The following is a 15,073-nucleotide window of genomic DNA, read 5'->3' on the forward strand; positions in this document are numbered from 1 at the left end:
TTAAAAATTTCAATAGTTCACGAGATACAAGGTCATTTCTTAATTATGTATCTTGAGAACTATTGACGTTTTTAGAAATATAAGCTCATCCCGATGTTATACTCATCAAGAGCTTTTATTTGAGTACCCACATGAATTTTTCATATATTTTTCATTTATACATATATATATAATATATATCAATATATGAAAAATTGATGTGGGTACTCAAATGAAAGCTCTCGATAAGTGTAATGTCAAGGTGAGCTTATATCTTTAAAAATGTCAATAGTTCACAAGATACAAGGTCATTTCACAATTATGTATTAATACACAAATTTTAATATAGATAATCCAAAGCTTAGTTTATTCAAAAAATATTCTAAGAAAAAAATTTTTATTTTCCAGCTTTAAATTAAAAAATCTCGGCTTCATTTTCTAAAATTAACTTTTCACTAAAATTTACAGTTCTAATAACCAATTAATTAAAAAAAATTTCAAGCCTGAAATAAGGAAAAAATTTTTTAATAAAAAATTTATTTTTCAGACCCCCTGGAGCCAGACGAGAATTCAGAAGTTCCTAGCCGACCCTCCAGTAAAAAATTTGTAGCCACCTGTCCAAATTGCCAGAAGGGCTACCAACGCGCGGCGTCTCTGAGACGACACTTGAAATACGAGTGCGGACAAGCGCCAAAGTTCAAGTGTCCTTATTGCGATTTGCGCACCAAGCAAGCGTCTCCTATTTACACCCACGTTAGGAGAAAACACCCCGGCTTGCCTGTTAATTATGTCTACCTCGAAATTTGATTAATAAATATAAATTTTTTTGAAACATTCATCGCATTTTTGTACTAATTGCATGCTACATTAATTAATTAATCAATTAATTAATTAATTAATCAATCATAAAATTGTCAAAATAATTTAACAGCTGCCCGCTTTTGATAAAATATTTATTTTTTTTTCACAATTTTAACTAACGGATTTTTGAAATTATTTTTTAGACTTCCAACTGGAGTTTAAGACGGCCTGGAGCGCGGTTTTCGAAGACAATAAGCCCTTTCCTAATCCGAACGCCGAGGCGGAAAGAGAAATTAGTTTATTTACTTGCAAAAGTTGTTTTAAGAGTTACCACTACTACCAATCGTTGAAGCGACACTTGAAGTTTGAATGTGGAATGAAGCCCGGGTTTAAATGTCCTTACTGTGAATACTGTAGCAAGCACAAGTCTTCGCTTTATAATCACATCAAGCACAAACATCCTGGCCAAAAAATTGCACATATTTTGTTGAATAAATAGTTCTATTAATTAATTTACTTGTATATTTATTTTTTATACTTTTTTTTTCAGAATTTTTGGATTTTTTTTAAACAAAAATATTTAATTTTGACTTGATGATAAGAAATACAAAAAAAAATGATAAAGACTTTTTAAGAAAATTTAATTTTCTATAAAAAAGGTCTTTTATAATTTTTTCATATTGATTTTTAACTCAAAATTTTTATTTTAAAATTTTATATGAAAATTTTTCGCTTAATTTCAATTGAAATTAAAAAAAAAATTTTTTTTGAAGATATTCTGAATAAATAAAATAAAATAGAGGAAAGTTGATAAGGATCTTTCTTATGAAAATTTAATTTTCTATAAAAAAGGTCTATAATTTTTTTATATTTTTGATTTTAACTCAAAATTTTAATTTTAAAATTTTATAAGAAAGTTTTTGGCTTGATTTTAATTGAAATTCTTTTTAAAAACTTTTTTTTTGACATTCTGAATAAATAACAGAAGATAGGAGAAAATTGATATGGACCTTTTTTTGTAGAAGATTAAATATTTTATAAAAAAGGTGTCTTATGATTTTTTCATATTTTTGATTTAGAACCCAGAATTAAAATTTTAAAATTTTATAAAAAAGTTTTAAAGTTAAAACTTAAATCAAAATTTTCTTTCAGACTTTTTTCTTAATATTCTGGCTGAAGGGTAAGCGATAGGATAAAATTAATAAGGACCTTTTTGATAGAAAATTAAATTTCCTATAAAAAAAGGTATCATCATTTTTTCATATTTTTGATATTTAACCCAGAATTTTAATCTCTTACTAATAAAATCTAACAATTTGCAATTTTTAAATTATTTTTTTTATTTAAAAAATTCTAACAAATTTTTTTATATTTTCTAGATCTGTCAAGGCCTTCAATTTTATTTTACGAAGGACGAAGTGAAAAAAAAAAAGACTTTACGTGCCAAAGATGCTTCAAGTCTTACTTGTACTTAAAGACGCTAAACCGGCATTTGAAGTACGAATGCGGACATCAACCGAGGTTCAAGTGTCCTTACTGCGACCTACAGACCAAAAGAACTTCACCTATATACATTCACATCAGGAACAAACACCCCGGACGTCCTGTCTACTATAATTACTTATACTAGCAACCTAGTCACTATGTGACTGCCATGACTTGTGAACTATAAATAAATAAAATTTTGAGTATATATATATATATATATTTGAGTATATATATATATATATATATATATATATATATATATATATACATGAGTATATATATATGTATATATATATATATGCTATTTGAGTATATATATATATATATATATATATATATATATATATATATATATATATATATATATATGAAAAATATATCAAAAATGCATGTGGGTACTCAAATGAAAGGTTTCGATGAGTATAAAATCAGGATGAGCTTATATCTTTAAAAATGTTATTAGTTGACAAGATACAATGTCATTTCTTAATTATTGATATTTTTTAAGATATAAATTCATTTCGATGTTATACTCATCGAGACCTTTCATTTAAATACCCACATGCCATTTTTTATATATTTTACATATATAGTATTTGGGAAATATATATAATATATAAAATATATGAAAAATTGATGTGGGTACTCAAATGAAAGGTCTCGATGAGTATAACATCAGGATGAGCTTATATCTTTAAAAATGTTATTAGTTGACAAGATACAATGTAATTTCTTAATTATTGATATTTTTTAAGATATAAATTCATTTCGATGTTACACTCATCAAGAGCTTTCATTTGAGTACCCACATGCCATTTTTGATATATTTTACATACATAGTATTTGGGAAATATATATAATATATAAAATATATGAAAAATTGATGTGGGTACTCAAATGAAAGGTCTCGATGAGTGTAACATCGGGATGACCTTATAACTTTAAAAATATCAATAGTTCTCAAGATACAAGGTCATTTCTTAACTATGTATCTAGAGATAGAGCATTTTCGAGATAAGACCTTTGCAATGACACTAAAAAAACCGATTTTATCATATGACTATCCTAGAAACAAAATTTTTCTTATTCTTTTAATAATATAGATTAATAAATTTGTATTATAAAATATTTTATAAAATTCGACCCGACATAAATTAAATTTTTTTTTATCTATTTTAAATTTTTGCCTGGATTTTTTGTGTTGAATTTTTTTCTAATTAATTCTATCTTACTCTTTAATAAAATAAAAAATAAATCTAAGGACTGGAATAATTTTAAATTTATTTTTTCAGAAAGCTGGCTGAACTTTGAAGAGTTCCCGAGGATGAAGAGCGAAGACAAGGAGGTAACAGAAATGGGGGCAAACAATGGGACGGGGATGGAAATTCCAGTAGCAGCCTTCACGACGTATGAGCAGCTGCAACCCCAGAGAGGTCGCAAGAGATCCCTTTATAAAAATCACGTTTGTCCAAAGTGCTATCGCAGTTACAAACGCGGTAGCCATTTAAATCGACACATGCGATTCGAGTGTGGACAAAGCGCGAGGTTCAGGTGCCCCTACTGCGATTTTTTGAGCAAACAGTCGCCGAATATTTATAAGCATATTAGAAAAAGTCATCCAGGATTTGAAATTGGATATCTTGATATGCGAGCTTAGAAATTTTTATTACTTTGCTTTAAAAGTATATGAGAAAAATTTTTTAACTTACTTTAATAAACAGTGGAGATTAAATAAATAAATTTTAAGAGAAATATTAATCTAATTCATTGAATTAATTTTTTAATAATAGTTTAAATTTTTTTTACAGCTAAATTTTACTTTTATTTATTTAAATATATTTTTTTATTATTAAAAAATTCAAATTTTCGCTAAATAAAGACCTTTTTTTTTATTTAATTTAATTTTTTATAAAAAAGTTATCTTATAATTTTTTTATATTTTTAATTTTTAACCCAAAATTTTGATATTAAAATTTTATAAAAAAATTTTTGTCTTAATTTTAATTAAAATTCTTTTTTAAAATTTTTTTTTTATATTCTGACTTTTCTTATAGAGGATTAAATTTTCTATAAAAAAGATTTATTATTTTTTTATATTTTTGATACTTAACCCAGAATTTTAATTTTTAAATTATATAAAAAAAAAATTTTTAAGTTACAATTTTAATGAAAATTTTTTTCAGACTTTTTTTTTAATATTCTGGCTAAAGGATAAAATATAGTGTGAAATTGATAAGAAAGGACCTTTTTTTGTAGAGGATGAAATTTATTATAAAAATTTTTATTTTAAGCTTGTTCAAACAAATATTCAGCACTTGTAATTAAAATTTTTCAGTAAAAAAAAAAATAATAAAGAAGTATAACTACTAACACAAATACTAAAAATTTTTTTCAGACTCTTGGGACCAACAAGCAACCCCACCAGTATCATTGTTAGTGCGATCAAGACGTGCCAGAAGAAAACAAGACCACCTGAGTGTACAATATTACGCCTGTACGACGTGTTTTAAGAAGTACACACGAAACGCGGATCTACTGAGACATGTGCGTAATGAGTGCGGTCAATCCCCGCCCTTTAAATGTCCGCACTGTCAGTACTTAAGCAAGCAATTTTCTAAAATTTACGCCCATATCCGAGCCAAACATCCTGGGAAATCTAAAGGCTACATCGATTTGAGAGATAATACTATTCATACGCCTTGAAATTTTATTTATATGTTAATTTATATTAATGTATTATATATATTTATTTATCTCATCAATAATAACAATAACAATCATCTTCATGGATTGAATTTTTTATGCTTAATTAATATAATTTTTTCTATAATTAAATTGACAGTAAAAAATTTTCATTAAAATTTTAAATCCTGATGTTATTTTCAGAAAAATCTTACAATTTTTTAATTCTGGTTAAATGATAAGAGATACAAAATTGATAAGGATCTTTCTTGTAGAAAATTTAATTTTCTACCAAAAAAGATCTTATCATTTTTTCATATTTTTGATATTTAATCCAGAATTTTTATTTTAAAATTTTATAAAAAAGTTTTAAAGTTACAACTTTAATTAATATTTCTTTCAGACTTTTTTTTTTTTTGTATTCTGGCTAAAAGAGAAGAGATAGAGTAAAATTGATGACCTTTTTTTTTGTAGAAGATTAAATTTCCTACTAAAAAGGTCTTATCATTTTTTCATATCTCTGATATTTAATCCAGAATTTTAATTCTAAAATTAAAAAAAAAAAAGTTTTTAAGTTACAATTTTAATAAAAATTTTTTTCAGGCCTTACTTTTAATATTCTGGTTAAAAAAGAAGAGATAAGGTAAAATCATGAGACTTTTATTGTAGAGGATTAAATTTCCTACCAAAAAGGTCTCATAATTTTTTCATATTTTTGATATTTAATCCAGAATTTTAATTTGAAAATTTTTATCAAATAAATTTTTTTCAGACGATTTTTTTGATATTCTGGCTGAAGAATAAAAGATAGGATAAAATTTATAAAGACCTTTTTTTTTTATAGAGAATTAAATTTTCTACTATAAAGGTCTAATTGTTTTTCCTTATTTTTGATATTAGCCCAGAATATCGATTTTAAGTTAGTTATATAGGAATTAATAAATGTACAAATTAAAAATTAAAATTTTCCAGTAAAAAAAATTTTTTAAGCAAGTATAACCACTAATACAAGTATTAAAAATTTTTTTCAGGCTCATCGTGGAACCAACAAGCAACCTCAACAGTAGCTTTAGTACAATCGAAGCCTGTCAGAAGAAAACAAGAGCATTTGAAAGTAAAACTTTACGGCTGTCCTAGGTGCTTTAGGAAGTACAAGCGAAACGCGGATCTAAGAAGACATATGTTTAACGAGTGCGGTCAATCCCCGCGCTTCAAATGTCCGTATTGTTCCAATAGAAGCAAGCAATTTTCTCAAATTTACGTCCATATTCGCGCCAAACATCCTGGACAAATTAGGGGATACATTGACTTGAAAACTAATATTATTTACACGCCTTGAAATTTTATTGTATTTTTTTTTTCTTATTATTTATTCAATTTAAATGCCAAGGCAATAGCCAAATGGCAAAATCATACATAGTGTGATTAATTAAAGTACATGTAAAACAATAAACATAGTCATCATCTAAATATAAAAAAAAATATAAACCACCATGAAAACCACTGATGGATTTGAGCAATAAAGTTTTGTACATATCAGTTTATCTATAAATTATGTAGAGTGAATGCAGTCTTTGGTTACTATGTCTCTCTGAGTTCAAGGTCGTAGAAGAATTCAAATGCTTTGGATTTAAATGCCTCAATGCTAATTGAATTTATGACATCCAATGGTATTTCACGCCAAAGGCGTATTGATGATATTAAGAAAGAGTGTTCATATACTGCTGTTGAGAAGTTTGGAAAGCTAAACGAGACATTGTTATACTTTGAAGCCAGCCTTTCCGAGCATCTTATATCTTGTGGCTCCTCAACAAAGAGACACCTCAAAAAATTTGGTTCACCAGAACTGAACAGTTTATACAGGAAACAAGCTAGGAGATACAATCTTTTTGATTTGATTGAGAGCCATTTTAAGGAGCGACGATAAGGAGTGATATGGTCATCACGCTTCAGATCGAAAATGAACCTGATGCCGTTGTTCATCAATCGCTGTAATTTATAGTCTAATCTTTTAGAGCCATAATTTATAGCTAAATTTGTCATTAAAGACAAATTTGGGAACTGGGGAAATAAAGGATAAAGGGGGGAGGAGGGACCTTACTCAGTAGGAATTTTTCGGTAACCGAAAAAATAATTCAGACAGCCCAGACCGGGACTCGAACCCGGATCATTTGGTTACGCGCCAAAGGCTCTACCAGTTATCTATCAATACCAATGAGCAATAATCAATTATTGGAATAATTAAAGCCGTGATAAGTAATTTGCGATTTGAGGTAAATAGTATGTTCTTCCTGTGTTTGAGGCTGTTAAGTGTACCGTAGACCTTACGCGAGGTATGAGCCACATGAACATCCCAGGAGAGATTGTTTGTTATATGCACCCCAAGATGTTTAGTTGATAAATAATAAAAATTATAAATAATAACAATAACAATCGTTTTTATTAATTGCATTTTTTATACTTGACCATAAAATTTATTTCAGTAAAAAAATTTTTTATCAAAATTTCAGATCCTGAATTATTTTAAGAAAAATCTCAACACTTCTAGCTAAATTATAAGAGATGAAAAAATTTATAAGGACTTTTCTTGAAGAAAAATTGAATTTTCTATAAGAAATGTTCCTTATTATTTTTTCATACACTGATAGAAGGATTTACGGAGTACGGAGTACTAAACTGATTTAGTAACAAAATTTTAATTAATTTATTTGGGAGAAATAAATATTTTACACCCATTAATATTATTTGTTACAGTTTAATAAATGATTTCTTTATATGAACAAAGTCTTATTACATGGAAATAAATATTTATTTCCACCAAATAATATTTCGTAACAGGTACTAAATATTTATTTGGCAAGTATTGTCGGTAGATGGCTAAGCTTCTATTCCAATGTTTATGTGATACATAATCTATTCACTGACTTAGATTATTTTATTCAGCTCGATTTTGGGAGATTTATCAAACCTTTAAAAACACACATACACTATTCTTTCCCGCTTCACAGCATTATTTATATTTGTAAAAATGCTTGCCGTAAGATGGACGGTGTGGCTTAATGTATATAGAATAAGCGAAAGGAAATTTAGTATAGACCGGATAGCTCAAATGGTAGAGTAGCCGACATGTCTTCGGAAGGTTCTGGGTTCGAATCCCAGTCCGAGCTATCTAATAATTTTTTCTCGCATATTCTATAAACTCACATTAAGATGATCCTCTCCAAATTCCTTTCTCAATCCTTTCCTACCAATATCCTGTTACGTGAATGTGGAACGCTTCACGTAATAATTACCGTAACTCCTATTCTTTCCCGCTTCACAGCATTATTTATATTTGTATAAATGTCTTCTATTTATGTCTTTTCTCAGCGGAGTTTAGTTAACATTTTTCAATAAGTCTATTATTGATATGTTAAAAACTTTAATTTTAAATTTTATAAATGTCTCAAACAAAAAAATATAATTTAATAAGATTCTTTTCTTTATAATACCTTATATTTTTACTTAAAATTATTTTTATTTATTTTAAGTTAAAAAGTTAGGTTACACGCTAAAATTAGTTAAAAAATTTATTTCTTTGATACCAATAAACGATTTTTTGCGTAGCAATAAATCATTTGTTAAATACTACTAAATATTTATTTGGTGGAACTAAATGGGCTTTAATAAATTATTTAGTACCCTTTACTAAATATTTGGTAATGAAAGGTTTGTTACTAAATTATTTAGTATCTGTTACTAAATGTTATTAAATAGAACTAAATCCTATCAGCGATATTTTTGATTTTTAACTCAGTATTTCAATTTTCAAATTTTATAAAAAAGTTTTGTTTAATTTCGTTCAAAATTTCTCTAAGATTTTTTTGAAATTCTCGCTAAAGGACGGGATATATGGAAAAATTAATGACATTTTTTGTAGATAATTCAATTTCCTACAAAAAAAGTGTCATAATTTTATAATATTTTGGATTTTTAAACCAAAATTTTAATTTTCAAATTTTATAAAAAAGTTTGGTTTAATTTTAATCAAAATTTCTCTGAGATTTTTTTAAAATTCTGGCTGAAGAACAATAGATATGGAAAAATTGATGACCTTTCTTGTAGAAAATTCAATTTCCTACAAAAAATGTGTGATGATTTTTCGATATTTTTGATTTTTAACTAAGAATTAAAAATTTCAAATTTTATAAAAAAGTTTGGTTTAATTTAAATCAAAATTTCTCAAAGATTTTTTTGAAATTCCGGCTAAAAAACAAGAGATATGGAAGAAATTGATGACATTTCTTGTAGAGGATTAAATTTCTTACAAAAAAAGGTCATAATTTTTCTCTATTTTCGATATTTAACTCAGATTTTACTTGAATTTTAAGTAAAAAATACCTTAGATTTTAAATAAATATTTTTTTCCAATAAATTAACAAATAATTTTTTTCTTTTCAGATAAAATAAATCCCCTGGAACAAGAATGGCCGATGGTTTTCAAAGAAGAGGTCGAGCTGAGTGTAAGAACCCAAGAAAGAGTGATTCGTCCGCGAATATTCAGAATTTTGAAGAAGAAACAGAAGCTGAAGAAGAATAAAAGAATCCCGGACAACGTTTCCTGCCCAAAGTGTCACAAAGTTTACAAGTACTCGAGGAATTTGCAAAGACACTTGAAGTTCGAGTGTGGGTTAAACCCGAGGTTCAAGTGTCCCTACTGCAATTACTGCTCTAAGCAGTACACGCCGGTTTATTCTCATATCCGCAGACGACATCTAGGACAAGAAGTCCGCTACATTGATTTAAAAGCTTAATTTTGTAAAAAGAATTTAAATAAATAAATAAATATTTAAATAATTAAGTAATTTATATTTCTCTTGGGCTTGTAGTTTTTTGTAATAATTTTTTGATTATTTTTACTAACAAAGTGGTTTGTAATTTCAGGGTTCGCGGACTCAGCGTACTCTCGTCTGGAGAAGATGAGGATCTTCAAGAGGGAGAAACTGATGAAGAGTTACTACTGTCCAAATTGTGGCAAGAGTTACTCCCGAAAGTGGCTGCTGAAGAGACACGTCTCTTTTGAGTGCAACAAGGAGCCAAGGTTCAAGTGTCCCTATTGCGACTACAAAGCCAAGCAGTCTCCTAATGTTTATCCCCATGTCAGGAAAATGCATCCTGGATTAAATGTTTTTTTTGTTGATCTCAAAAAGTAAAGTGGAATTTTTCAGAGGACAATTTATCTTGATTTTTAGTAAAAAAATTAATGGCACAGATTTTGAAAATTTTTTTAACTTTTTAGATTTTTTGAGAAAATTATTGGGAAGAAAATTTAGTTGACAATTCAATTGATAGTAATTTAAAAAAAAATTATTAATTTTTTATAAGAAATTATTGTTGGAAAAATTCTAGTTGCAGAAATTAAGAAAAATTATGATTAAGAATTTTTTTAATTGTTTTTTTATGATAATTAAAAAAATTATTTTTATTAATTTATTTAACTAAAAAAAAATTCAGATGTACACATCTGTTCTATAAACATATTTCTTCATAAGAAGAAATGAAAGAATAAAAAATATTTTTTTTTATCAATAAATTAAAATTTTTCTTTAATAACAAATTTAAATTATTTTGATTAATTTCTTCTCAATAAATATTTAATTTACTTATTACTTCCCAATAAAGACTTGAAATTAATAATTAATTTATTATTACAATTTTCTTTTTATTTATTCACGGAAAAAATTAAACTGTAATATTTACAATTTAAACGTTACAATTTACTCTTTACATGGAAGAAAATACTATTTCAAACAATAATATTCGCTATGTAAATGTCTAAAATGTTAAAGTATAATAATTAAGAATTCAGACTTTGATATTTATCATTTGGTACCTAAAAAATAATCTTATGATATGTAAAAAGTATAAAATAAAGTTAGTAAATTTCTAATACAAGCAACGTCAATATTTACAAAGTAAAATGGTAAATTTTAAACGCAACGCTAAAAATCAAACTGTAATTATTGACTTGCTTGGACTGGTAAAATGTATAATAATAATAATAAGTTTTATTTGTATCACAAGTTTTGTGTTTTACAAAGATTACAGTCGTTTTCTCTTTTTATTTTTTTTTTTTTTTTATACTCTTTATATACTAATACTTAGTTCTCTATTCACATTAATTTTTCTTATCCTAATATCACTTTCTTATTTTTGGTTTGCACTATTTCTACTTTACAATGTAGTTTTGCTATAATTGCTTAAATTATATTGTGACTGTGCTACCATTTCTCACTTCACTTTCGGTTACTTTATCCTACACTACTTTTATTTGATTATTTTCTCATCATTTTCCATGCACTTACAGTCGCATGCGTGCTATTTTACCTCATCTACCTACGCAGCCTCTGTATTATCACTACTTTTTTTACATTCATCCTTTTCACACTCTCTTTGTATTGCCTCTATTTCTTTTATTAATTTGCAAAACTCCTTGCATACTTTTCCTTTTAATTTCTCAGTTATTTTAATTCTCATAATATTTTCACTGTCTTTGTACATATTCCACTCTTGCATTATGTCTTTACACTCATTGCTTAGCCTCTTATACACCTCATCACACCCTAGGTAAAATGTATATTTTAAAAGTATAATTTTTACTGTTTCACATGTTAAATTCTCCCAGAGTGAGACCCCCTTCTTTTTCATCTGAGTTCCCCTTCTCCTCATAATATCGACTATATGTTGAAATGGCAATTTTTACTGTTTGAAACTGTAATTTTTTAAGATGAAAGAGTCGTTATTTACTATAGTGACAGCTACTAATCACTTATTTTGGATATTGAATTATAAATTGTGGCTTTTACACTTTCTATATTAAGTTCTGTAATATTTATATTTTTGCCACCCCGATGCCCGCTTTACTGTTTGAAACCATAAAAATTAACCGGAATCCGAGTGAATTTTACAGTTTACTTTTTTCCGTGTACAATTTATTCTTTACATGGAAGAGATTACTATTTCAAACAGTAATATTCGTTATGTAAATGTCTAAAATGTTAAAGTATAATAATTAAGAATTCAGACTTTGATATTTATCATTTGGTACCTAAAAAATAATCTTATGATATGTAAAAAGTATAAAATAAAGTTAGTAAATTTCTAATACAAGCAACGTCAATATTTACAAAGTAAAATGGTAAATTTTAAACGCAACGCTAAAAATCAAACTGTAATTATTGACTTGCTTGGACTAGTAAAATGTATATTTTAAAAGTATAATTTCTACCGTTTCAAATGTTAAATTCTCCCAGAGTGAGACCCCCTTCTCTTTCATCTGAGTTCCCCTTCTCTTCATAATTTGGACTATATATTGAAATGGCAATTTTGACTGTTTGAAACTGTAATTTTTTAAGATGAAAGAGTCGTTATTTACTATAGTGACAGCTACTAATTACTTATTTTTGCCACCCCGATGTCCGCTTTACTGTTTGAAACTATAAAAATTAACCGGAATCCGAGTGAATATTACAGTTTACTTTTTTCCGTGTTGAAATTAATAATGAATTATTTAAATACAAAGATTAATTGTCCTCAGGTTCTAGGTTATGTTCTCTGTAAATATTTATTGAAATACATAAAACTTAAACTATTATTCTTCTTAAATCTTACAAATTCTTAAACTGAAAAAATATTTCTAAATTACAACCAAAACATTTTAATTTTATTAATAATTTTTTTTTTATCAATAAATGTACAAAAAGAATTCAAAAATTCTTTGTACATTTTTCATGAAAATTAAAGTAGCCCAAGCGGCAAAAAAATTTTTTTTATAATATTTTGTTGAATTTAAGTTGACAATTATTAATTTTTAACTTCTTGTTAAATACAATTTACCAAAAAGATATTTAATAATTTTTTTAAGAAATAAATTAGTGTCAAAAAAATTTACGTAAAAATTTTAAAAAATAAAAAATGCAATTTTTTAGAATAAATTTGGTTTTTTTAATTTAATTAAAAAAATTGTTAAATGACAGCTGACTTTAATCTCATAAATTTATGATAGTGAAGTTAGCAGACATTTAATAATTTTTTATTTATTTATTAAATTAGAACTAAAAAAATATTGTAAAAAATTTTATGCATTGTTTGTTAAATTTTTTACGTGTGAAATTTAAAAAAAATTTTTTTGTTACAAATTTTTCAATAAGAACAATTCTAAAAATTGTCAGGTGTCGGCTAACTTTATTTTCATAAATTAATATTAATTCTTGTATTACTTATCATCATCATTATTATTATTATTATTATTATTATTATTATTATTATTATTATTATTATTATTATTATTATTATTATTATTATTATTATTTGTTATTATTATTATTATTATTATTATTATTATTATTATTATTATTATTATTATTATTATTATTATTATTATTATTATTATTATTATTATTATTATTATTATTATTATTATTATTATTATTTGTTATTTGTTATTATTATTATTATTATTATTATTATTATTATTATTATTATTATTATTATTATTATTATTATTATTATTATTATTATTATTTGTTATTATTATTATTATTATTATTATTATTATTATTATTATTATTATTATTATTATTATTATTATTATTATTATTATTATTATTGTTATTATTTGTTATTATTATTTGTTATTATTATTTGTTATTATTATTATTATTATTTATTATTTATTATTATTATTAATATTATTATTATTATTATAGAAATAATAAAATTTAAAATTGATGGTACTTACAGGTTTGCGCTTGGTGGTCGGTAAATGAAGTAATGCTTGCAGGTGTTTACATGAAGCGAAAACATGACAGAGGGTAATATAAGCGGCAAGCTTTAAGCGAAAGTTTTCGTGCAGTGTATTTCTATATATATATATATATAGATATGGCGGGCTTCTATTATATTCAGGTGGAAAAGGGTGGACAGAGAGGGGAGCCTTGTTCAGGTAACTAGTAGCTTCTACTGATATTCTTCTCGAGTTTTGTTCGTATACACGCCTGTCATATTTATAACGTATCACGTGTTTTTACAATTTTACTTTTTTTGACGCTAATTATTTTTTTAATGCTCATAATTATTTGTTTTTATTATTGTTGAGTGATAATGTTTGTGTGAGTGTAAAAAGTTTTAGTTATTGTCGGCGAAAAAACAAGAGAATTTAATAGCATTGTAAGTATTTATTTTTGGAGGTTACGTTTTTAAAAACATATGGTTTCTCTATACTATAAACATGATTTTTGTTTATGTTTTGTTGAATTTACTTTTAATCAAAATTTATTCGATAAATGTTTGATGGTTAAAATTAATTTTTTAACAAATAAATCATTGCAAAATAAATTGATATGTAGAAATTTAAAAAAAAAATTAATGCAATTTTTTAAAAATAATTTTTTTTTTCAAGTTTTTGATAAAAATTTTAATTTACTTTTAAATAATAAATAACAACAATAATTATTATTATTGTTATTTAAAAAAAAAAAAGTAAAAGCTAAAATTTGTTTTTAATTAATTTATTTATTTATTTTTCATGAAAATTTTTTTTATAAAATTTTTATTTTTATTAATTTTAATATTTTACTAATAAATTTTTTTTTATTTTTCAGGTTTGACTTGGAGAATTTTTTTTCTATTTTTTTTCTGTGAAGAAGAGGAAATGTACAGTGGAAACAAAGTGATAAAAAAAATTGAGTTTAAGTGAGTTAAAAAAGATAAAAAATTTGTTTTTTTAAATAAAAAAGAAAAAGTGGTTTAAATTGAAATCATCATTTTGGTGGTATTAATTTTTTTTTTTTTTTTTTTTTTTTTTTTAAGTAAATTTGATATTAATTTAGCAGGCTTTTGATGATCTTTTAATTTATTTTTAATAAATTAATTGAACAAAAAAAAATCTTATATTAAAAATCTGTATTTTAAAAAAGTTTAAGAGACTAAATTTGCAATTTTTTTTTTTTCATTAAAGCTCAAATCAACAAACAACATAATTTAGCTTGACTTATATTATAACTTAGCTGGAAAAATATTGAAAAAAAATTTCATTTTATTTATTCATTTTATTCATTTATACATGCGTCTTTTTTTCATTAAT

General features: G+C 25.1%; 1 protein-coding gene across 8 annotated transcripts in view; it reads left to right on the top strand.

The window, feature by feature from the left end:
- LOC123264132 (longitudinals lacking protein) overlaps positions 1-15,073 on the top strand; it is a 200,768-nt gene that overhangs the window by 159,180 nt on the left and 26,515 nt on the right. The window contains exon 7 of one of the 8 annotated variants that reach the window (XM_044727282.1): positions 9,391-9,786. The exons of the other annotated variants lie outside the window; for them this stretch is intronic. Within the exon in view, the coding sequence (XP_044583217.1) occupies positions 9,391-9,743 (353 nt within the window). The 3' untranslated portion in view covers positions 9,744-9,786. Of the gene's footprint in view, positions 1-9,390; positions 9,787-15,073 lie in introns of those variants that run through there. 8 annotated transcript variants of the gene reach the window in all.

This window comes from Cotesia glomerata, linkage group LG4 (genome assembly GCF_020080835.1).
Source record: "Cotesia glomerata isolate CgM1 linkage group LG4, MPM_Cglom_v2.3, whole genome shotgun sequence".
In the NCBI taxonomy this organism is placed as follows: Eukaryota; Metazoa; Arthropoda; class Insecta; order Hymenoptera; family Braconidae; genus Cotesia; species Cotesia glomerata.